Below are 24,445 nucleotides of genomic sequence, written 5' to 3' on the forward strand. Positions count from 1 at the left end.
ATTTAAAATAACATTTTGTGGTAAAGTCAACAAGAATAACAAAATAGTACCATGAAATAGCACCAGTCTTGCTGATGTGAAGTAATGCTCCTTTCTGCATTCATACAGGATGGAACATCATTTGAACACACAGTGCATTATTTTTCTAGAGTCAGAAGCACAAAGAGTACCCAACCAACCATGTATGTGATAAGAAGTGATTAGTTTTGTATTGTTTGAACTGCATGCATTACTTTTAGACACCTATAACAAACATTTTTTTGATATAATATTCCAAAAAAAAAAAAAAAAATGGGTTGTCTTTGAATAAGGGATCTATGGTCTATAAGTTTTTTTTTTTTTTTTTTTTGCTCTATTATTATTACTTTTTATTTGGTCTGATTACTTTAATCCTTTAGGAACAATTTAAATGGTTGTATTTTTTTTACCTTAAGAGAACAGTTGTTTTAGAAAATGGATACACACAGAATAAAAACTAACTTTACTTCACCTTACTGCCAGTAGATTTTCTTATTTCTCTCAACTTTTGTTATAGTAGATATCATAATCGTCCATCTGTTTTAAGTTTAAACTTACTTTGATTTGATTAAGCCCTTGCTGATGAGCATTAAATAAATTTTCTAAAATTCTATTTTTAAATTTAGAGGTGTGGCAGTGAAGTTCCCAGACTGGTGAAATAAAAAGAACACAAACTGAAGGAGCTCAAAAATAGTTTTATATATATTCAAAGTAATCACCACCTGCTTAAATGCACTTATTACACCATTCTAAAAGTTTTTCTAAAAAGATTCAGCAAATGCAGCTGAAAAGAGTCATCAAAGAGAGTTGATGTTTAGTTCCATGGTTACATTTTTGTTTTTGTCATCAATATTCTGAAATCTCTTTCCTTTGAGGGCAATTTTTCCATGAAAAATAGGAAAATGTCTGCTGGCGCTAAATTGGAAGAGTATGGTGGATGGTTGATCTGTATAGTGCCACTTATTCACAAGTGCAGAATGGGCAGGAGCATTGTCATGCACTCAGCTAAAGCTATTATCAGTACGTGATGTGCTGATAATACTGATGTACTTTAACTTGTGAGTTCGTCACTTGCACACTAGCAAGACATTTGTGGGTTTATTGGATGATTGTTTTCTCCAGCAGCATGTTTGAGAGGCAACCAGAGAGGGTAATACTCTTGATCTAATTATCAGCAGTGATTATTCGTTAATAATAAAGAATTTGCACTTAAAGGAACCACTAGGTGGAAGTGATCACAGTGTACTGATGTGGGATTTACTTAAAGATATAATTACCGTGAGGGTAAAGGGAAGGATTTTTTTGGTTCCGTAAAGGTGACTACAGTGGTCTCAGACAGTTTTTAAATTCTGTACAGTGGGACAAAGTGATGGTGTTGCTAACAGCAGATTCTAAATGGGAAGCATTCAAGGAACTAATTGTCGAAGCTACTAGGCTTTCCATACTGATTAAGAAACATTGTTCAAAGTTTAGGCCTAAATGGATGTCAGATGAACTAATGAGACTCGTGGCAGAGAAGAAAAATGCATGGGATGCATAAAAATTATCAGGTGGCACAGAAGCCTATGGCAGATATAAACTAGACTGGAATCAAGTCACAAAGAAACTTTAGAAGGAAGGGTATGATGAATCAGATTGGTCTGCTTGATATTGATGGTTCGACTGTTGATGATCCTGCTCAGATAGCTGATAATCTGAATAAGTATTTTGCATCTACATTCACACATGAATTATTAAGGGAGGAAAATGCCAGAAGTTTATCAAACTGTAACAGGGTACTTAATTATTTTGTAATAAATGAGAACAAAGTGGAGGAGAAATTGTTCAGATTAAACATAGGAAAGGCACCAGAGGTGGATGGGATCTATCCAGTTATATTAAAGGAGGCAGTAAAGGAAGTAAGCAAACCTTTAGCCATAATTATGAGAGCATCCTTTGACTCGAGGAAGTCCCCACAGACTGGAGATGTGCAAATGTATCCCCAGTTCACAAAGGAGCATCTGTGGGTGATACAAGTTCTGTTCCCGGGAAAATAATGGAGTCATTGTTTAAAGATGCATTGCAGGATCATCTAGACAAGACTGCAGAAATAATTCAGACACAGCGTGGGTTTGTTAAGGGAAAGTCTCGTCTGACAAATTTGATTGGATACTATGATGTGGTTACAAAGGAACTAGATGCAACAAATAATTTTTATATTATATACTTGGATTTCAGTAAAGCTTTTGACACTTGTGCATGGAAGACTACTGTACAAATTCGACCGGTGTTGTATTAAGGGTAAGTTTCTACAATGGATAAAAGGGTGGTTGAGAGGGAGAAGGCAGAGTGGTAATCAGTGGACACTGCTCTTCGTGGACTAATGTTATTAGTGGAGTCATCCAGGGTTCGATGTTAAGTCCACTGTTGTTTTGTATATTTATCAATGTATTGATGAAGGTATATCAGGCTTAATGTCAAAGTTTGCAGATGATACAAAGGTTGGCAGGGTTGTTAATGACAGCAATGGCAGTGTGCTACTGCAACAGAATCAATAAAATTTCGGCAGATGGGCTGAAAAATGGCAACTAAAGTTTAACATTGACAAATGCAAAGTACTGCATATAGGTTGAAGCAATCCCAGAGAAACGTGCCAACTGTATGGTACTATACTTATGGTGGTAGAAAATGAAAAAGACCTGAGAGTAATTGCGCGTTAGATATGAAGTTTTCTGAGCAATGCAAACAGGCTGCCAGACAGGTCATGGGGTATTGTTAATGATATACAGGAATTTTGCTAGTAGGGAAAAGGTGATCATCCCTTTGTATAAGGCAGTGGGGTCAGGCCACGCCCTGAGTACTGTGTACAGGTCTAGAGGGCTCATTTTAGGAAGGATGTTGAGCTGCTTGAGCGTGTACAGAGAAGGGCAACAACATTGGTGAGGGGAACGATGGGATCCTCTTACCAGGAGAGGCTTAAATTCTGCAAATTGCAGCAGTTGGAGACTAGGCACCTGCGAGGTGATCTGATTGAGGTGTATAAGGCCTTGAATGGGTTGAGCACGCTGACTTCTGATGGGATTCTTCCTCTTGGTCAGATGACGAACCTGAGGGGACATGAAATTGAGGAAAGACAGTTGTAGAATAGATGTGCGGAAATTTGTCTTTAGTCAGCTAGTGGTTAATTGCTGGAGCAAACTTCCATTTGTCATTGTGGAAGTTGATAGCTTAATTAAACTCAAGGAGGAACAGACAAACTTTTAGAGGGAATGAATGAATGAATGAATGATTGAAATTGTTTTTTTTTTTTTTTGGGCTGATGCTACATAAGCTCATTCGCTTGCTTTCTTGCATCACATGCCTCCGTTGCTACTACTACTGATAATAGCTTTAGTTTCCTCCATTCAAATTCAAAAAAGCTAATAGGCTAAATTAGTATGAAAGATATGAACAATACTGATTGACATTCTTCATAAAGAGAACCAGACAGATGTCGGTATTTGGATTCCCCTGCCCCTCTTTTTTTATATCTTTGATTTTATACAACTAAAAACAAATATGTAAGATTTCCTAAATACAGATTCGTTTCAGAGCATATAATAAATATGCTGAAGCACAATAATAGGTGGTTAGTTGCCACATACAATATAATAGTGTGGAGATAGAAATTATTAGAAATAAATTGAAATACAAAAAGGAAGGAGAAAGAAAGAGAGAAAACTTGAAGGAGGGATCCCCATTTTTGTTTATAAATATTCCTACATGAAAAAGCCATTCCCTCTATTTTTAAACATGGTGTCTTACTAACTGCATGTATATGTTGACCTGAGAAAACTGCTGTTGTAATTTATACCTAGATATATTTGACCTTCAGTAAAAATAATTTTACATACCTTCGTATGTTTCTGCTTTATTAGAAATAAACGTGACTTTTTTTTATATGTCATCAGCAAGGGAATTATATATAGATACTTAGTTCTTTTTCTTAATAGTAGTGCTTGCAGTTTTAACTCATTTTCTTTTACTCATTACTTTCTAATTTGACTTGAATCACTGTGCATGGTCTTTTCTACTAATTTCCTTTCCATTGAAGCCCAGCAATGTGCATAAATTAAGGGGTCAGAAGAAATACAGACAGGTATTTGTAATCTTACAGAATGTTTTTTTTTTTTTATATATTTTATTTCACTTCATAATTTGTTTTATCCATTAATTCTAAAAACAACTTGTGAGTAAATTTTTGTATGCTTGAATAACTTGCTTTTTATCCATATTGATGAAGGTAGAAGAAGTATGTGGGATGTAGTTGTCATTTTAGACACATGTAATACTTCATGTAGATTTGAATCGCAAGCAGGTATGTAAGTAAGAAAATAAGGCATATGAATTATCCTTAGTATGTCCTGTCAAATTATATGACTTCTGCATATTGATCAGACTGTTGATGTCATGGTAGAAAGTATTGAAAATCATCAGCAAACAATTAAGGATGCATCAGATAAGTTGACATGAGTGAATCTAGAATAAGAAAGTAACAATTATTACTTATTATTCTCAATTACTGAAGCATTAATTGGGCCATTTGGATTGCTAGCCCAGCTAGAAAGAAAAGGAGAAGATAATTAGAAATTGTCAACATATGAGATATGTGAAACATGCATGAACTAAGAGTTTAAATAATAGGGTTAATAATTCATGAAGTTGATGTAATAAAAAACAATGAAGGAAGTACAGTCAGTCTTTGTATAACATGTGTTTACACTACACAAATTCGATCATACATGATTTATAAATAGGGGAACGATGCCGTATATAACACGAACCGAATTCACTTATGCATGATTTGCCTTTTGTATTTACAAGAAATGGCAGCCCAACAGGGGTATCAACCAAACTGTTTGCAACACAATAGGAATGAAGAGAAGATTCTGATGTATTTGTTTTTGAAGATTTCAGTGAAGGGAAAACACATTTCACCATAATAACGTAAAAATCCACAGAATTCCAGCTATCGATATTATCACAAATGCAATTAGATCAAGTTTACTACCCGTTTATAACAAATTCCACTAGCAGGAATGCAACTGGAAATTGTTTTGTTTTATGGAAGTGACTTCCAGAAATGTGCTTTAGTAAAATGTGAGCTAGCATGAAGTGATAATAGTGTTTCTGCCTTTACTGTATTGTTTATTCAGTTGCTACATGCATGCTGCTTTGTATGTGTGTATCAAGTGTAATCCTCATTTTTGTCCTTTTTATACTGTAATTGTGCTTTATTCCCTAAAAATGAGTAAAATACTTGAAAAAAGTGTGAAAAGGAAATGTCCTGGTGAAGATACTACAGATTCAGAGAGAAAAAGAAAAGCAATATCAATAGAGGGAAAAAATACGAAATTGTGAAACGTTTTGAGTGAAATGAAAGAACATGTGATGCTATGTGAATGTGAACAGTGACTCTGTTGTCAGAGAAACGGGAATATACTGCACAAAAAGGATAGGTGGAACAGGACCGGGGTATGTCTGCAAGAGGCAAGAGTTGATGACGCTGTAGAGTAGATATCATCTTTCAAGAGCACAAAAGGTGATATTGTTGTACATGTTGGCACCAATGATATTAAGAGTAGGAGAATAGCAGAATTACTTGAAAAGTACAGGTCAATGTTAAAAAAAAGCCACGAGTTAAGGTTGAATTTGAAGGTGTCTGCAATTCTGCCCAGATACGATAGGAGGAAGTATATGATAAGAGCCTTGTCAATCAAATCAGCCCAGGAGAGATTGTGCAAGGCTCACGGGGTAGAATTTTTTTCAGCCTGGTCTGTGCTTGTTGACAGGAGAGACTGCTTCTACAGGGATGGGATACACTTGAATAGAAAGGGTGCGAAAATAGTTGCTGATTCCATTGAGGCAGTGTTAGGTGGGTTGGAAAACTTCTACCATGGGAGTATATAGAGGCTAATAGATTAACAGTAACCACTGGGAGAGGTGAAGGTGATTCTTGCACTGCTTCTGTTGAAATGAGCAACTCTATCGATATTGCTTTTCTTTTTCTCTCTGAAGATGTAGTATCTTCACCAGGGCACTTCCTTTTCACACTTTTTTCCAAGTATTTTACTCATTTTTAGGGAATAAAGCACAATTACAGTATAAAAAGAACAAAAATGAGGAGTACACTTGACAGCCTGGAAAGCCAGTTGCTGGGGATTTCGGGAACTGCTTGTGGTGATGAAACAAGTAAATACATGGGCTGTGTTAGAGTAACAAAGAGTAAGAACAGGTGCATGTTACTTGGGTGTACACCAATGCTAGGAGTGTAGTACATAAATTTGATGAATTTGAGTTGCTGGTCAAAACATCAAAGGCAGATATTGTTGGGATATCAGAGACATGGTGTCACACAGATATAAGGAATGCAAAATTGGAATTTGGGGAGTACAATGTGAACAGGAAGGATAGACAGAATAGGAAGGTAGGAGAGGTTATGCTTATTAGTTAACAAACACAAAATCAAAGGAAGTGAATCCAATTAACATGGGTGGACAGTACAGTGTGGAGTCAGTTTGGTGTGACATAAGCACTGGGAAAACAAAATTGAGAGTAGTAGTAGTAGTGGCATGTGATGCAAGAAAGCAAGTGTATGAGCTTATGCAGCATCAGCCAAAAAAAAAAAAAAAAAATCACACCATTCCCTCCAAATGCCTGTCCAGGTCCTCCTTAAATTTATTCAACCTATCAACTTCAACAACGACAGATGGAAGTTTGTTCCAGCAATGAACCACCAGCTGGCTAAAGGCAAATTTCCGCACATCTATTCTACATCTGTCTTTTCTTAATTTGAATTTATACACCCTTAGGTTCATAATTTGAACAAGTGGAAGGATCCCATCAGAATTCAGCGTGCTCAACTTATTCAAGGCCTTATACACCTCAATCAGATCACCGCGCAGGTGCCTAGTTTCCAGCCACTGCAATTTGCAGAACTTAAGCCTCTCTTGGTAAGAGGATCCCTTCATTCCCCTCACCAATCTTGTTGCCCTTCTCTGTACATGCTCAAGTAAATCTCCATCATTCCTAAAATGAGCCTCCAGACCTGTACGCAGTACTCAAGGCGTGGCCTGACCATTGCGTTATACAGAGGGACAATGACCTCCTCCCTGCTAGCAAAATTCCTATATATCATTGACAAAACCCCATGACCTGCCCTGGCAGCCTGTCTGCATTGCTCAGAAAACTTCATGTCTGACTGCACAATTACTCCCAGGTCTTTTTCATTTACTACCACCTTAAGTGTAGTACCACAGAGTTGGTACGTTTCTCTGGGGTTACTTCTACCCATGTGCAGTACTTTGCATTTGTCAAGGTTAAACTTCAGTTGCCACTTCTTAGCCCATCTGCCCAAATTATCTAGATCCTGTTGCAGTAGCACACTGCCATTACTGTCATTAACAACCCTGCCAACCTTTGTATCATCTGCAAACTTCAACATTAAGCCTGATATACCTTCATCAATATCATCGATAAATATACAAAACAACAGTGGACCCAACAACAAACCCTGTGGACTCCACTAATAACATTAGTCCACGAAGAGCAGCACCCATTGATTACCACCCTCTGTCTTCTCCCACTTAACCATCCTTTTATCCATCGTAGCAACTTACCCTTAATACCATTCTGCTCCAATTTGTACAATAGTCTTCCATGTGCAACAGTGTCAAAAGCTTTCCTGAAATCCAAATATATGATATCAAAATTATTTTTTGCATCCAGTTCCTTTGTAACTACATCATAATATCCTATCAAATTTGTCAGACAAGACTTTCCCTTAACAAACCCATGCTGTGTCTGAATTATTGCTGCAGTCTTGTCTAGATGATACTGCAATGCATCTTTAACCAGTGACTCCATTATATTACATGGAACAGAAGTTAAACTAACTGGTCTGTAATTACTCATGTCACCCTTCGATCCCCATTTGTGAATTGGGGATACATTTGCACATCTCCAGTCCGTGGGAACCTCCCCTGAGTCCAAGGATGCTCTCATAATAGGAGTGTGCTATAGGTCTAATAACTCTGATGAGTATAATGAACAGCTGTACAGAGAAATAGAGTGGGCCAGTAAATCAGATTGTCTTATAATGGGGGATTTTAATTTCCCATATATTGACTGGAACTTGTGGGTGGGTCATTTGCACACTAGCAAGGCTTTTGAAGCTTTATTGGATGATTGTTTTCTACAGCAGCATGTTTGTGAGGCAACCAGTGGGAGTAATACTCTTGATTTGATTCTCAGTAGTGACTCTTCATGCATTAAAAATCTGCAGATAAAGGAGCCACTAGGTGGCAGTGATCACAGTGTGCTGAAGTGGAATTTACTCAAAGAGGTACTACCATTGGGTAAAGGAAGAGTTTTTGCTTTCGCAAAAGTGACTATGGTGTTCTGAGATAGTATATAAATTCTAAATGGTGGGACCAACTGATGATATTACCAACTGCAAATTCAAAATTGGAAGTATTCAAAAAATATATCTTGGAAGCTACTAGGTATTTCATACCAACAAAGAAATATTGTTCAAGGTTGTGGGCTAAATGGATGTCAGATGAACTAATGAGACAGGTTTCGAGAGAAGAAAAATGCATGGGAATAAATATAAATTAAGAGGTGACACAGAAACCTATGGAAGATACAAGCTGGTCTGTAATCAAGTCACAAAGGAGGTAGCCATAACCAGGAAAAGGCAGATTACGAGAAATCTCTGGCAAAGGATGCAAAGAAAAGTAGCAAAGAGTTCTTTTCTTATGTAAACTCTAGATGTAAGAGGATGAATCAGATTGGTCCACATGATATCAGTGGTTCAACTGTTAATGATCCTGCTCAGGTAGCTAGCAAACTGAATGAGTATTTTGCTTTTGCTTCTACATTTACACATGAGTTATTCAGGGAAGGGAATACCAGAGGTGTGCAAAGTGGAGGAAAAATTGTTGAACATAAACATAAGAAAGGCACCTGGGGTGGATGTGGTCTACCCAGTTATATTAAAGGAGATGGCAAAGGAAGTAAGCAAACCCTTAGCCATAATTATGAGAGCTTCCTTGTACTCAGGGAAGGTATACATGGACTGGAGATGTGCAAATATATCATCAATTCACAAAGGGGGTTCAAAAATGTGACACAAGTAACTATAGACCTGTTAGTTTAACTTCTGTACAGCGAAAATAATAATGTCACTGGTTAAACAAGCACTGCAGAATCATCTACACAAGACTGCAGGTATAGTTCAGACACAGCATGGATTTGTTAATGGGAAGTCTTGGCTGACAAATTTAACTGGATACTATGATATGGTCACAAAGGAACTGGATGCAAAAAATAATTTTAATTTCATATACTTAGATCTTAGAAAATCTTTTGATACTGTTGCACATGGAAACCTACTGTACAGATTGGAGCAGAATGGCATTAACAGCAAAATGCTGCTCTGGATAAAGGGATCATTGAGTGAGAGAAGTATTCAATGGACACTTCTCTTCATGGACTAATGTTATTAATGGAATCCCCCAGGGTTCGGTGTTGGGTCCATTGTTGTTTTCTGTATTTACTAATGATATTGATGAAGGTATATCAGACTTAATATCTAAGTTTACAGATGATACGAAGGTTGGCAGGGTTGTTAATGTACTATGCTGCTGTAAAAAGATCTAGAAACATTGAGAATTGAGAAGATGGGCTGAGAAGTGGCAACTGAAGTTTAACATTGACAAATGCAAAGTACTGCATATGGGTAGAATTAACCCCAGAGTAACGTACCAACTGTGTGGCATTACACTTACGTTGGTAGAAAATGAAAAAGACCTCAGAGTAATTGTGCAGTCAGATGTGAAGTTTTTTGAGCAATGCAGACAGGCTGCCGGAGCAGGTCATGGGATATTGTCAATGATATACAGGAATTTTTGTAGTAGCGAAAAGGCGGTGATATCCCTTTGTATAAGGCAATGGTCAGGCCATGCCTTGAGTATTGTGTACAGGTCAGGAGGGCTAATTTTAGGAAGGATGTAGGGCTGCTGGAACTGGTACAGAGAAGGGCAACAAGATTAGTGAATGGAATAAAGGGTTGCTCTCACGAAGAAATGCTTAAGATTTGCAAATTACAGTGTCTGGTGACTAGGCACCTGCGAGGTTATCTGATTGAGGTGTATAAGGCCTTGAATGGTTTGAGCAAGTTCAATGTTTATGGGATCCTTCCTCTTGCCCAGATTAATTGGCTGAGGTGACATAAATTCAAATCGAGGAAAGACAGTTGTAGAATAGATGTGCGAAGTTTGCCTTTAGCCAGCATGTGGTTGATTGCTGGAACAAACTTCCATCTGTCATTGTAGAAGTTCACAGCTTAAATAAATTGAAGGCAGAACTAGACAAACTTTTGTAGCAAATGGATTGGTGAAATTGGAAGGGGTTTTTTTTTTGCTGATGCTGTATAAGCTTGTTTTAATGCGTCATATGCCTCTGCTAATGCTATAGCTACAAGCCTAACCGAGGCAATGCTGAGAAAAATTAGAAAAAATGCAGAGAAAATAAAGCAACTTTTATAGTAGGAACAACTCAAAACGTAACAAAATCCATTAGATCACGACACAACGAATTATTATTATTATTAGCCATATGGTACAAGGAAGCCTGAGGCTTATGCTGCACCAGCCAAAAAAAAAAAAAAAAATACTGAGTTACCGAGAGAGAGAGAGAGAGAGAGAGAGAGACAGACAAAGGAATCACCAAGAAAGAGAAGAATAATGATATCCTGCTCAGGACCCTGGGTTTGCCAAGCCCATACTCACCAGATCTGTCATCTTTTTGGATAGAAGATCAGAGAACAAGCTTGCTTACGATAGAAGCAAAAGCATTAGCAATATTTTATTACGATTATTTATTGTCTTTGGTTACAAATGTGTGTTCAATGTTTGATGATTGGTGCTTAACCCTGTTTTTCCCATAAGGCCTATTATTTATATTGCACGATTTTGCATTGCACAACGGTTTCTAGGAATACAGCTATCATGTTATACAAGGACTGATTGCTATTTTTGTGAAAATCGTTTAAAAGGCATCATGCTTCTTTGAATAAACTTTTGAAATGTAATTTAGATACCTGTTTCAGCATGTATATTCTAAAAACTCTGTTTTATAACTTATGCAAAATTAAACAGTTATATTAAATTTATCTAAATTTCTTAGTATTAGTAGTGGCAAATGATGCAAGGAAGCAAGCTTATACAGCATCAACCAAAAAAAAAAAGAAACAAACAACGAAAGAAAACACGTCCTGCATTTATTATAGTTGATTCGAGAAAACTAGACTTCCTGCATTACCTGCCCATCATCTCTAATAATTTGTGTAATTCTGCCTTAAATTTGTTCAAACTGCCCACATCCACAACATCAGATGGAAGTTTCTAACAATCAACTACCTACTAACTGAAATCAAATTTCTGCACATTTATCACACAATCCTCATTCCTCAGTTTAAATTATGCCCCCTTAATGATTAAGGAACAGTAAGGATGTTATCAACATTTAGCTTATTCAATCCATTCAAAGTCTTAAATACCTCAACCAGATCTTCTTGCAGATGCCTAATTTCCATATTCTGCAATTTGCAGAACTAAAGTATTTCTTTGTAAGTGTATCCATTTGTTCCCCTCACTAATCTGATTGCTCTTCTCAGCACCCATTCCAACAGATCCATCCTTCTTGAAATAAGGCTTTCAGACCTGTATGCAGTACTCAAGATGTAACCTAACTAGTGTCTCATACAATGGAATAATTACTTCTTTGCTCTTCATATATCAATGACAGAACCCCATGAGTTTCCTATCAGCCTGTCACTACAATGCCTGAAAAACTTCATGTTAGACTGTACTGTTATCCCCACCCTATGTTATTCTGGGATTACTGCTTCCTGTATTCAGTACCCTGCATTTTTTCAATGTTAAACCTCAATTGCCACTTCTCAGCCCATTTGGCTCACTTTTCTAGGTCTCATTGTCGCATCATACACTAATTTTTGTCATTAAATACCCTGCTAACTTTCATACCATCTGCAATGTTTGATGTTAAGCTTGGTCATATCATTATTTAATATTGTAAAGATTAAAGGGCCCAGCACTGAACCCTGAAGGACTCCACTAATAACATTAGTCCAAGAAGAGCAGTGCCTATTAATAATCACTTTTTGCTCCACTCAACCATCCCTACATCCATAGCGGTAACTTGTTATTAATGCTACAATTTGTATAGAAGTCTTTCACATAGAAAAGTACCAAAAGATTTTCTGAAATCTATATATATGATGTCAATTATTTTTTGCAAACAGTTGCTTTTGTTACTGAGTGAAAATATCTAATCAGATTGGTCAAACAAGATCATTCCTTAACAAATCCATACTGTGATTGCTGTATAACTTCATTCCTGTCTAGATGGTCCTGCATTATATGTTTAATCAGTGACCCCATTGTTTTTGCTGCAGAAGTTAAACTTAGTCTGTAATCACTCACTTCCCCTTTGATATCCCTTCATGAACTAGGTAAAAAATTGCACATCTCCAATCCATAGGGACCTCCCCTGAATCCACAGATGCTCTCATAATTATTCCCAAAGGATTCTTTACCTCTTTCACTGCCTCTGTTAATATAATTGGATAGATCCCACCACCTTATTTACTTTCAACTTCTACAGTTTCTCTTCCACTTTCCTCTCAGTTATCACAAAATCATTTAGCTCTCTGTCAGAATTTGATATACATCTGACATTCCCTTCTCCAAAATTTTTTTCCTATGTAGATGCAAAATATTTATTTAGTTTGTCGGTGATCTGAACAGGATCATCAACAATTATATTATTTAGTTTGGTGAAGGCATGGTGAAGGCATGGAAGGTGAAGGCATGGAAGTGACGACCCCCCCCCCTTCCGTAGGTTAATCTTTGCCTGAAGCTTCTCCACTGCCTTCACATAAATAAGGAACTTGAAACAGTATGGGAAAGACAATTGTAGTACATTCCTACTGTAAAACGAACCATATCCAGATTAACATGCCAAGCAAATGCATGTGGGTCAAGTAGCCCTATTCGAACTGATCTTACCTTGCTGGACTGATTGCAAGGACAAAGACAGTGACTGCTGTACAGCAGAGCCAGAAATAGCTTAATCCTAATTCTCCTTGTGGACTGCTCATGGTGTGAATAAAAACTCTCACAGCTAATTGGACTAAGTTAAAATCAGGTGTTTCTTCCAGGTGTGGTTTAGTTTTGTAACAGGAAAACTGTTAACCAGTGTAATGATGTCTGATGATTATTCTTTATTGGACATGCCTGGAGATCTAACATTAACTTCAGACTTTCTAAATACTGGGATGAAAGAACCTTTAGACGAATTTATAGATATATGCTAGGAAAGGAATTACCTCAACTGGGATCACCTGAAGGTGCAGCTGATTCTCAGTCAGTAAATAGTCAGGGCATTCGAACTGTATGCTTAATTTAGATTACTTAAGTGTGCTGAAAAATAATTTTCTAGATATTTTAAGTCAGGATCCACCATTATCTCCTCTGAATGGTGGTGGAAGATGGTAAAATCTGGAACAGTATGGTAAAATATGGAACGATTAGTGATTGATCTCACCGTTGATAATGAGAGGTTAAAAACAAATTTAGATGTAAGAGTTTTGCCTATGTCCACCCCTGTGGCCACTTATGCTAAGATGGCTGCAGCGAGCGTAGGCATAAAGACTGGTGCTGAACTGATTCCCTCAGAAACTCAGTCAAAGCATGTAGTATTGATTAATGCTAGTGGAAAGTGTGAATTAAAAACGAGTGGAGAAGTTAAACAGGTGATTGCAATGAATTTTAAATCCAAACTTAAACAGATTAAAATAAAATCTATCACAAAAGTTAAAGAAAAAATTTGGGGAACACAAATTAATTGTAGACTTGTCCCGAAAACTAAACCCGACTGTGATACTCTATGACATACAAAAGATACATCAGACCAAGAATTCTTGGAGGATCTGTATGTCAAAAACTTGGGTGAGCACAATGTTAGTGAAGAAGATTTCAGAAAGGAGGTTAAGGTGAGGTTTAAGATTATTGCTAAAAACAACAAACACTGAATAATTGAAGTTCCAGCCTATATCAGGTGAATCATATTAAAAGATGACGCTCGCATCTACCTGGGCTGGTCGGTTCACAACGTGAAGGATTTTATTATTGCTTCGCTTTGTTTTAAATGTTTGGCTTATGGTCATTCAACTAGATATTGTAGACAGCAGAACTATACATGTGGGCATTGTGGACTGCAAGGTCATCAGTAGGGTCTTGTCCCACTCCCGAATCACATGTTACCTGCCCAAACTGCAAAATAAAAAAAGAGGAAATCAGATCAGTCATATTGTGACTCAAAGTGTCCTGAGTTCTTGCGAGCTCAGGAGGTCACAAATCTAGCAAAAATTACATTCAGCAAGATAAAAAATGTACAGCATGGTCCGAGATTAAGAACATTACAGTTAAACTGCCAACGTTCTGCATCTGCAATCTGATATCTCCAAAATAATTACGGATCATAAAATTGACATAGTAGGACTTCAGGAATTATGCTCCAAAAAGGCAAAATTAAAGGATTACCAAACGGTTGTAGGGTGATTCACTCTAATGTATCTGTTACAGGACAGGGTGCAAAGGGTGTGGGCAGCTCTCTTTATAGTGGACAAGCAGATCACGATCACAAGGGTAAATGGTCGCTGCTCCGAGCATGTGGCATGTGCATGCTTGGAAGTTAGTTTTGGACAAATGTTCTTCATCTCAATCTACATGCAGTGCTCACGGCATTCTCAACAAATTGAACCTTATCTAAACTTCCTTGAGACAGCTTTAATTAGGTTATCAGGCAAAAAGATAATTATTATGACCAACGCAAATGCTTCTTCCACCATGTGGAACAGCCCCATAACGAATAATAAAGGTAAATTACTGGAGGAATTCATAACTAATGGATTGATTGTCTGGAACTCCCCTGGGCATCTGCCCACTTACTCATCTCCTTCTGGTCAGTCTTACATAGATGTCACTCTGTCGAATACAACATTCGGGAGATGCATAGAAAACTGGACTGTTCACTCCTTTTGGTCGGTAAGCGACCACAATGTAATAACCTTTGCTATAATATCTAATGGAAGCACAGCACCCTTGAGAGTCGCTCATGACTTCCCCAGATACAAAACTCGACTAATCAATTGGAATCCTTTTGATAAACTACTTGAGGAAAAATTCACGGATGAAAAACTGACAAATTTGACAGATCTTACTTTGGACTAACATCTAAAAGAATTGATGGCAATCATCACCTAAATATGCGACGAGACGATTAAGAAGAAACAGAGAAGACAAAATTCAGGTCCATGGTGGTGCCAGAACCTTTCTCTTCTAAGGAATCATACAAAGAGTGCAAGACAAGATGTTCAGAGCTAGGAAAGATGGTAGACCTGAATATGAGATAAACTGATTGAATGAAATATACAAAAATGCGAGGACATATTTCAACAATATTTACGAAGAAAAATGCTCCGCTTAGGAATGCTTAGTTAAACAAACTATGCACCGGAAGCTCTAGGGCTTGATCTACAAGCTGACTCTTGACAAAATTCATCTGACGGAAATCTTCTCATGTGTGCTGTGAAAGCAAAAATAAGAGTAGGAGTGTGTTATAGGCCTAATGACTTAAATGAGTACAATGAACAATTGTACAGAGAAATAGAGTGGCCTAGTAAATCAGAATGTCTTATAATGGGGGATTTTAACTTCCCAGATATTGACTGGAACTTGTGGGTTGGGCACTCACACACTAGTCAGACTTTTGTGGATTTATTGGATGATTGTTTTCTGCAGCAGCATGTTCGAGAGGCAACCAAAGAAATTAATACTCTTGATCTGGTTATCAGCAGTGATCATTCATGTATTAGGAATTTGCAGATAAAAGAACCACTAGGTGGCAGTGATCACAGTGTACTGACGTGGGATTTACTTAAAGATTTAATTACCAACGGATAAAGGAAAGGGTTTTTGCTTCCGTAAAGGCAAGTACAGTGGTCTCCGACAGTTTTTAAATTCTGTACAGTGGGATCAACTGACGATGTTACCAACAGTAAATTCTAAGTGGGAAGCATTCAAGGAATTAATCGTGGAAGCTACTAAAAGTTTCATACCTATTAAGAAATATTGTTCAAGGTTTAGGCCTAAATGGTTGTCAAATGAAGTAATGAGACTCGTAACAGGGAAGAAAAATGCATGGGAAAAGTGTATATAAATTATCAAGCGACTCAGAAGCCTATGGCAGATATAAGTTAATCTGTAATCAGGTTACAAAGGAGGTTTGGCAGGCGAAGGCAGATTACGAGAAATCCTTGGCAAAAGATGCTAAGAAAAACAGCAAGCATGTGTGAATGTCGATGCAAAATATTCATTTAGTTTGTTAGCTACCTGAGCAGGATCATCAACAGTTGAACCATCAATATCAAATGGACCAATCTGATTCATCCCCTTCCTTCAAGAGTTTACATAAATAAAGAACTCTTTGCTGTTTTTCTTTGCATCCTTTATTATTATTATTATTATTATTATTATTAATAGCCATATGATGCAAGGAAGCCTGAGGCTTATGTTGCACCAGGAAAAAAAAAAAGTTCCCGAGTTACCCTGAGAGAGAGAGAGAGAGAGAGAGAGAGAGAGAGAGAGACAAAAGTAGAAGGGGATCACAAAGAAAGAGAAGAATGATGATATCCAGCTCAGGACCCTGGGTGTGCCAAGCCCATACTCACCAGATGTGAGCCCCCGGGGTTTTTGCCAAAGATTTCTCGTAATCCACCTTCGCCTGCCTAACCTCCTTTGTAACTTGATTACAGACCAGCTTATATCTATCATAGGCTTGTGTCACATGTTAATTTATATGTATCCCATGCATTTTTCTTCTCTGCCATATGTCTCATTAGTTCATCTGACATCCATTTAGGCATAAACCTTGGACAATATTTCTTAGTTGGTTTGCAAAGCCTAGTAGCTTCCAAGATAAGTTCTCTGAATGCTTCCCATTTTGGTAACATCATCAGTTGGTCCCACTGCATAGAATTTAAATACTGCCGCAGACCATCATAGTCGCCTTTACGAAAGCAAAAACCCTTCCCTTTACCCCTGATGGTAGTTACCTCTTTGAGTAAATCCCACTTCAGCACACTGTGATCACTGCCATCTAGTGGTTCCTTTATCTGCAGATTCTTAATGCATTAAGAATCACTACTGATAATCAGATCAAGAGTATTACTTCCACTGGTTGCCTCACAAACATCCTGCTGTAGAAAACAATCATCCAATAAATTCACAAAAGCCTTGTTAGTGTGTGAATGGCCAACCCACAAATTCCAGTCAATATCTTTGAAATTAAAATCCCCCATTATAGGACTCTCTGATTTACTGGCCCACTATTTCCCTGTACAGTTTCTTATTATACTCATCAGAGTCATTAGGCCTATAGCACACTCCTACTCTCAATTTTCATATTCCAATGCTTATGTCACACCAAACTGACTCGACACTGAACTGTCCAGCGATGTCGACTGGCTTCACTTCCTTGGATTTTGTGTGTTTCTTAACTAATAGCATAACCCCTCCTCCCTTCCTATCCTTTCTGTACACATTGTACTCCCCAAATTCCAGTTCTGCATTCCTTATATCTGTGTGACACCACATCTCTGATATCCCAACGATATCTGCCTTTGATGTTTTGAGCAATACCTCAAATTCATCAAATTTATTTACCAAACTGCTAGCATTGGTGTACACGCAAGTATACATGGACCTGTTTCTATTCTTAGTTACCCTAACACAATCCATGTGTTTACTTGTACCGCAATGACTCCCAGCAGTCTCTGAAATATCCTGCATCTTGTTTTCCAGGCTGCTGCTCATTCCAATAGAAGCAGTGCAAGAATCACCTTCACCTCTTCCTGCGACTACTTTTAACCTTTTAGTCTGTGAATCCCCCGAAACTAGCAGTTTTCCGATCCATCTAACACTGCCTCGATAGCATCAGCAAATATTCTTGCACCCTTTCTATTTAAGTGTATCCCATCCCTGTAGAAGCAGTCTCTCCTGTTAACAAGTTCAGACCAGGCTGAAAAAAAATTCTACACCTTGAGCCTTGCACAATCTTTCCAGGGCCGAATTGATCAACAAAGCTCTCATCATCAGGAGTTAGGGAGAGAAAAGGAAACGAGGAAGGAAATGAAATTATAATAGTACATATAATGCAGGCATAATGTGCCAATGCTGCTACAATCCCCTGCCAGGAAGCTGCACACATCCAATATGATAACTGTGTAGAATCCTTATGAGATGCTCAAAAATGACCTGATAGTGGGGAGTATAAGTGTTAGAGGCAAATTCATTTTTGAGTGATGCAGAATTTGAACGAACTCTAACATTGTGTCTATAGCTCAAAACTATTCACACTTTATCAGATCTGCCCTGTGAAAATTTCGATGTTTTTTCTCAGTAATGAAATTGAAATGCATACATGTCCGATTGAATGATGCTATGCCCAGGAGCATATCCAAACTACAAAATAAATTTGTTCTCAGTCATGGGTTTTATGTATATTGGAGTTTCAAAAAGCAGAACTACACATCAAACTAGAATATTCGGATAAGGGGGTGCATAATGAACTTCAATTTTCAGGGCAGTGAAATTGGATGAGGACAGAGAGAAAGAGAGAAAATTAAGATACTGCAGGAGCAGTACTTCCAAACCCTGAGGAATGACTACAAATGCATTATTGTTATACCTGTGTTAAGGTCTGATTAGTACTGGCAGATTCAAAAATGTTTGTTTCAAATTGTTCCATAGCAATATTACCATGTAGTAGCTGATTCAAGTCATGATTCAACAATTCTCTATACTAACAGATTCAAGTCATGGCTATGGGTACCCCATAGCCATGACTTGAATCTGTTTGTATGGAGAATTGTTGAATACGATCATGCTAAATATAATTTCAAGGCTTTGCAGATATCATCAGCAGAAAACGAGATCTTGTCTCTTAGCATGGTATCTTTGCCCAAAACCTCTTTAGTATATAGGCAACTGCCTGTTGTAATACTATTATTATTATTAATAGTAGTACTGGGAAAATTATACAAGGAAGCAAACTCGTACAGCATCAGTCAAAAAAAAATGTTATTGCAGTTATTGCATCCATATTTAGAATATTTAAAAAAAAAAAATTTATTTGAATTTTTACCTTTATGTATACAGTTAATTTTTTTTATTTTTTATAGTTCAATAGTAAGCTTGTAGCACAGGTTGCATCTGATATTTTACTTCTGTTATGTCATCATGTCAACATTCTGTTAGATCAGTATCCTGATATACCCCATAAGATTATTGAGGTAGGTGTTGCATATTTTTGGATTCTGTCAAAATATGAATATATTTATATTGTAATATATATAATCATATTTGTACAAGGGCCATTCAGTAAATTTTGCACAAGTGTTTGTAAATGATGTAGTTTATTAAATCTGAACGAAGTATAATTCATTGGGGAAAATTGCAAATTCTGTCATGTCTCCTTTTGTAGTAGGTACTTATGCAGTGTTTTTCACAGCTGTATTGAGTTTGTCTAAGGTTGGAAATTTTCATCTCTTACCCCTCCCCAAAGGCTCCTTCAACTGTGAAAACAAATCAGAATCTGGGGGATTAAGATTTGAACACTAGGCAAGGTGGGATAAAAGTTCCCAGTGCAACAATTCAGTCATCATATGGGCCTCATGACAGGAAGTATTGTCATTCAGAATCAGCAGACCTCACCTTAACATCTGGTTGCTGCTTCTTTTGCAATGCAAAAATTTTCTTGGAAATGAAAAAGTATTCTTGTGGAATCTGATGAATGCAAGGAATACCCGAGGAAGTGTAAACAGCAGTGGCTATTTGCTGTATTTTGCTTGGCTCCCATCAAACTTGAGTCTGGGTGATAAAGAATGGTACTGTTCAAAAAATTATTGTTTTATTCAGATTCAAAATACTGTAGCCATATTTCGTCATTTGTAATGATTCGTTGCAAAGTAAACCCCCCCCCCTTTTTTTTCCATCAAAAAAAAGAAACTTTTTTTTATGGATAGACAATCATCAGTCAACTACATTTTACTGTAACAGTGGTGCAGTTCACTTGTGATCATCTTTTTCACCCTCAGATAGAAGGCAGAAGGTGGGATACCAGCTGAGATGCATCCCCCCCACCCCAAATGTTCTGGTAAAGTGGTATAAATTAAGAATGGCCAACGTTTTTCTGCAGCAATCTGCATACTATGGAAATGCCTGGTATGCCACTTAGGGGGCAAATACAAAAGCCATGAGAATCAATTTCCTCTCCACCTTACTGATCTGCACTAGATGTTTTTCTATGTTAAGAAATTTTATTCAAAGTGCTTGTAATAAAGTACAAACCTGAAATTAAAATAGATAAATAAATTTTACATTTATAAGGTAAATATAATATAGATTAACAAATCAGTTACCTACGGGTGGAGGGAAACACATAGGTTCTGTTTCCTTTTCTTTTATTAATTATTTTATTTTTATTTGCTTCTTATGATTACTTTTTTCTTTTTCTTTTTCTTCTTTTTTTTTTTTTTTTTTTTTGGCTGCTGCAGTATAAGCCATATGCTTACTTGCACCATATGGCCATTATTAATACTAATACTAGCAGTCAGTGATGGAGTTCTTTTCAAGCCGGAATAAAAACTCAGTTGTCCAAATTCATTAAAAATTGAGGAAGTATTCCAACAAGATCCTTGATATATGCAATATTTGTAGATGGCTTGCACATTTTCACTGACATTTGTGACTAGCCAGGGAGCAGAAGACCAAAATCTGTTGCATTGAAGAAAACACTAAGATTTTGGATGAAATTGTTTTGTTTGTTTGTTATTTGGTTTTTAGGAGCATTAGCAACTAAGGCCATATTGCTCCGGGATATGCGGTGGTCATTCCTTGACCTTTCCGCATACTCCGTATTTGGTGGTGACGGGCTCGAACCCCGGTCTAATCAAGAAGCATGTGCTACGCACTGCTGCTCCTTCCCACCTGGCTACGGAGGCGCCCTTGGATGAAATGATCCAAAAAGATGGAACACTAACCACATATGCAATGATGAAAGCACTAGAGTGTTCAAAGAGAAATGTATTAACCATTTTAGAAACATTAGATTAAAGGAAAATATGCTATAAATGGGTACCCAAGTTGTTGACAAGAGAAACGAAATTCTCCAGGCAGGTGATTAGCCAAGACCTGTTGCAGGAGTGCAATAACTTTCAAGATTTTTTTCAAGGTCTGATAACAGGTGGCGAGACTTGTATCTTCCATTATCACCCTTATTCAGTGGAAAAACTGAATAAGGGTGATAATGGAAGATACTGGGTGATATTGCCAGGTCAACCACTGTAGGTGGGCTAAGGGAAGTGCACATTGGGCTGATTAATGAATTTTATGAGGGGAACTCAGAATTTGTAGTTTGCTACTGCTCTTATCTAAATACCAGCCTATGGAATAGACACCTCCATCTCCAGTCAAGGAAAAAACCTCAAATTGTCAGATGATCACAAAAATTGATGTCCACAGTGTTTTAAGACAGAAGAAGGGCTCAATTTTGGTTGATTTTTTTGAAAGAGAGACAGAGAAGTCAGACTATAAACAAGGAAAGGTATTGCCACACACTTCATAAGCTTATTTGGGCTACAAAACAAAAAAGGAAAGCGTTAACAGAATACCAGATCACATTGCACTGTGATAATAACTAGCCACATACTATGACACAGATGAAAATTGCAGAGCTAGGGTGCACAGGCAAAACTGGCTCCATATATTTTTTTATATTTGGACATATAAAGAGATATCTTTATGGAAAACACTTCTTTGAGTGATAAGGAGCTGAAAAAGACAGTGAGTGGCTGGCTTCAACAGCAGGGTCCATCCTTTTACTATAGTGCATATGTGAGCTGGAAAGAAAGATGGCCAAAATTAGTATTAATATTAATAATGGCCAAATGGTGCAAGGAAGCCTCTGGCTTATGCTGCACCAGACAAAAAAAAAATTAATAATAATAAGAAGAAAATTTAAAAAATAATAATAATAATTAATAAGAGAAAAGGAAATGGACAATCTATGAATTTCCCTCCTCCCGTAGGCAATTATCCAGCTGACCTTTGAATTTCCCCAGCCTGTCAGCCTCTACCACCCATGTAGGTAACTCATTCCAGTAATTTATAACTCGCTGGCTAAAATAAAACTTCCCACAATCCAGTCTAAACAACTCTCTCCATAACTTGAAATTATGGCCCCTAGTTCTAGTATCATTTATAGCCATGAAAATTTGGTCCTTATTCATTTTGCTTATGCCTCTCAGGACCTTAAACACCTCAATCAAGTCTTCTCTAAGTTTCCAAGCTACATATACGAAGTCTTTCCTTATATGGATGCCCTTTTGCCGATCTTACAAGGCGAGTTACCCATCTTTGGACCCTTTCAAGAAGAATGTATTAGTAAACAAGGTGGATGCATATAATAATGTATAAATGCTTCCCAGTGTTTGTTTGATAAATAATATGAATTTCAACATTGTAGCTGCTGTCTTTATAGTTTTATAGACAAAGAGGCATTACTTATGGACCGACACCTTTACAATGATCCTTTCAGCATAGTATTAGCATTAGTTATGGCATGTGATGGAAGAAAGCAAGCTTATATAGCATCAGCCAAAACGAAAAGTGGGGGGGGGGAGGACCACTTGCCATTCACCTCTCCATCCACTCCAAAAGTTTGTCCAGTTCTTCCTTGAATTTATTTAGGCTATCAACTTCCACAATGACAGATGGAAATATGTTCCAGCAGTCAACTACCAGCTGGCTAAAGGCAAATTTCCACACATCTATTCTGCAACTGTCTTTCCTCAATTTGATTTATGCCCCCCCCCCCCAGTGTATAATTTGAGTAAGAGGATGAATCCCATCAGCATTGAGCTTGCTTAAACCATTCAAAGCCTTAAACACCTCAATCAGATCACCTTGCATCTCCAGATGCTGCCATTTTCAGAACTTAAGCCTTTCTTGGTAAGAGCACCCCTTTGTTCCTCTCACCAATCTTGTTGCCCTTTTCTGTATACCCATTCCAACAGTTCTACATCCTTCCTAAAATGAGGTCTCCAGACCTGTATGCAGTACTCAAGGTGTAACCCGACCATTGTCTTATACAAAGGGATTACCTCCTTATCCCTTCTAGCAAAGTTCCTATATGTATATATATATCATTGACAAGACCCCTCTGGCAACTTGTCTGCACTTAGTGCAGACAAGTTGCCAGACATTGAGCTGCTCTGGCAACTTGTCTGCACTTAGTGCAGACAAGTTGCTAGAGCAGCTCTGAAAACTTCGTATCTGACTGCACAATCACTCTCAGGTCATTTTCATTTTCTACCACCCTAAGTGTAGTATTACACAGTTGGTACATTACTGTAGGATTTCTTCTACCTATATACAATACTTTGCATTTGTCAATGTTAAAACTTCAGTTGCCACTTTTCAGCCCATCTGCCCAACTTTTCTAGATCCTGTTACAGTCACATACCGTTGTTAACGTCATTACTTGGTATTATTGAATGCAAATTATTATTTTATTTTAAAATATTGGTTGTCAGGGTGGAATATCAGCTGGAATGGTTCTTAAAATACTGAGTTTCCAAAAAAAAGTTCATAATTAATGGTTTAGATTTGCCAAGACCAAAAGCTCTTTGATGGACTCTTCCTTTTATGTACAGATAGCTGATTATACTTTTCCATTATCAAGTATTATAATGAAACCATTTTCAGGAGAATTGATGGACTCACTGAACAGGATATTTAATTATAAATTATCTACAGCACTAAATCTCAAAAATTTGGTCTGACAACAGATGTAATGTTGTTTATTGATAACTTTCTTTGAACAAATATACAGACCACATTGAGAAATGTATATACATCTTTCAGTACTTTTGATAATAGAAATCCAAGTATTGATGAAATAATATTAATTTCTTGGGGGTAAATAATTTTTCTAGGTTCAGATCTGCTCATTATCTTCAAAAAAAAAATGCCAGATGATGGCTTATACACCTCACTGATTGCAAGTTACCCACTAATAGTTAAATATATTACAGTCAGGTTTGTTTATCTTTGATATTGATATGTCTTAGCAACGTTTTTTTTTTTTTTTATTTATTTATTTAGGTAATTTCTTCTACTTTATCAGTTTTACTGCCCAGTCCTGAGGGATCAGTTACAGATGAAGATAAAAAGGTAATAAGTATTTCGTTGAGCAATAC

General features: G+C 37.2%; 1 protein-coding gene across 5 annotated transcripts in view; it reads left to right on the forward strand.

Annotated features, from left to right (window-relative positions):
- LOC150085023 (ral GTPase-activating protein subunit alpha-1) overlaps positions 1-24,445 on the forward strand; it is a 529,619-nt gene that overhangs the window by 347,667 nt on the left and 157,507 nt on the right. For all 5 annotated transcript variants that reach the window (XM_090376739.1, XM_090376741.1, XM_090376740.1 and 2 more), the window contains 2 exons: positions 19,367-19,477; positions 24,351-24,419. In XM_090376739.1, coding sequence (XP_090232865.1) covers positions 19,367-19,477; positions 24,351-24,419 — 180 coding nt within the window. The remainder of the gene's footprint in view (positions 1-19,366; positions 19,478-24,350; positions 24,420-24,445) is intronic.

Source organism: Mastigoproctus giganteus, chromosome 6 (genome assembly GCF_048544385.1).
Source record: "Mastigoproctus giganteus isolate SK-2022 chromosome 6, ASM4854438v1, whole genome shotgun sequence".
NCBI lineage: Eukaryota > Metazoa > Arthropoda > Arachnida > Uropygi > Thelyphonidae > Mastigoproctus > Mastigoproctus giganteus.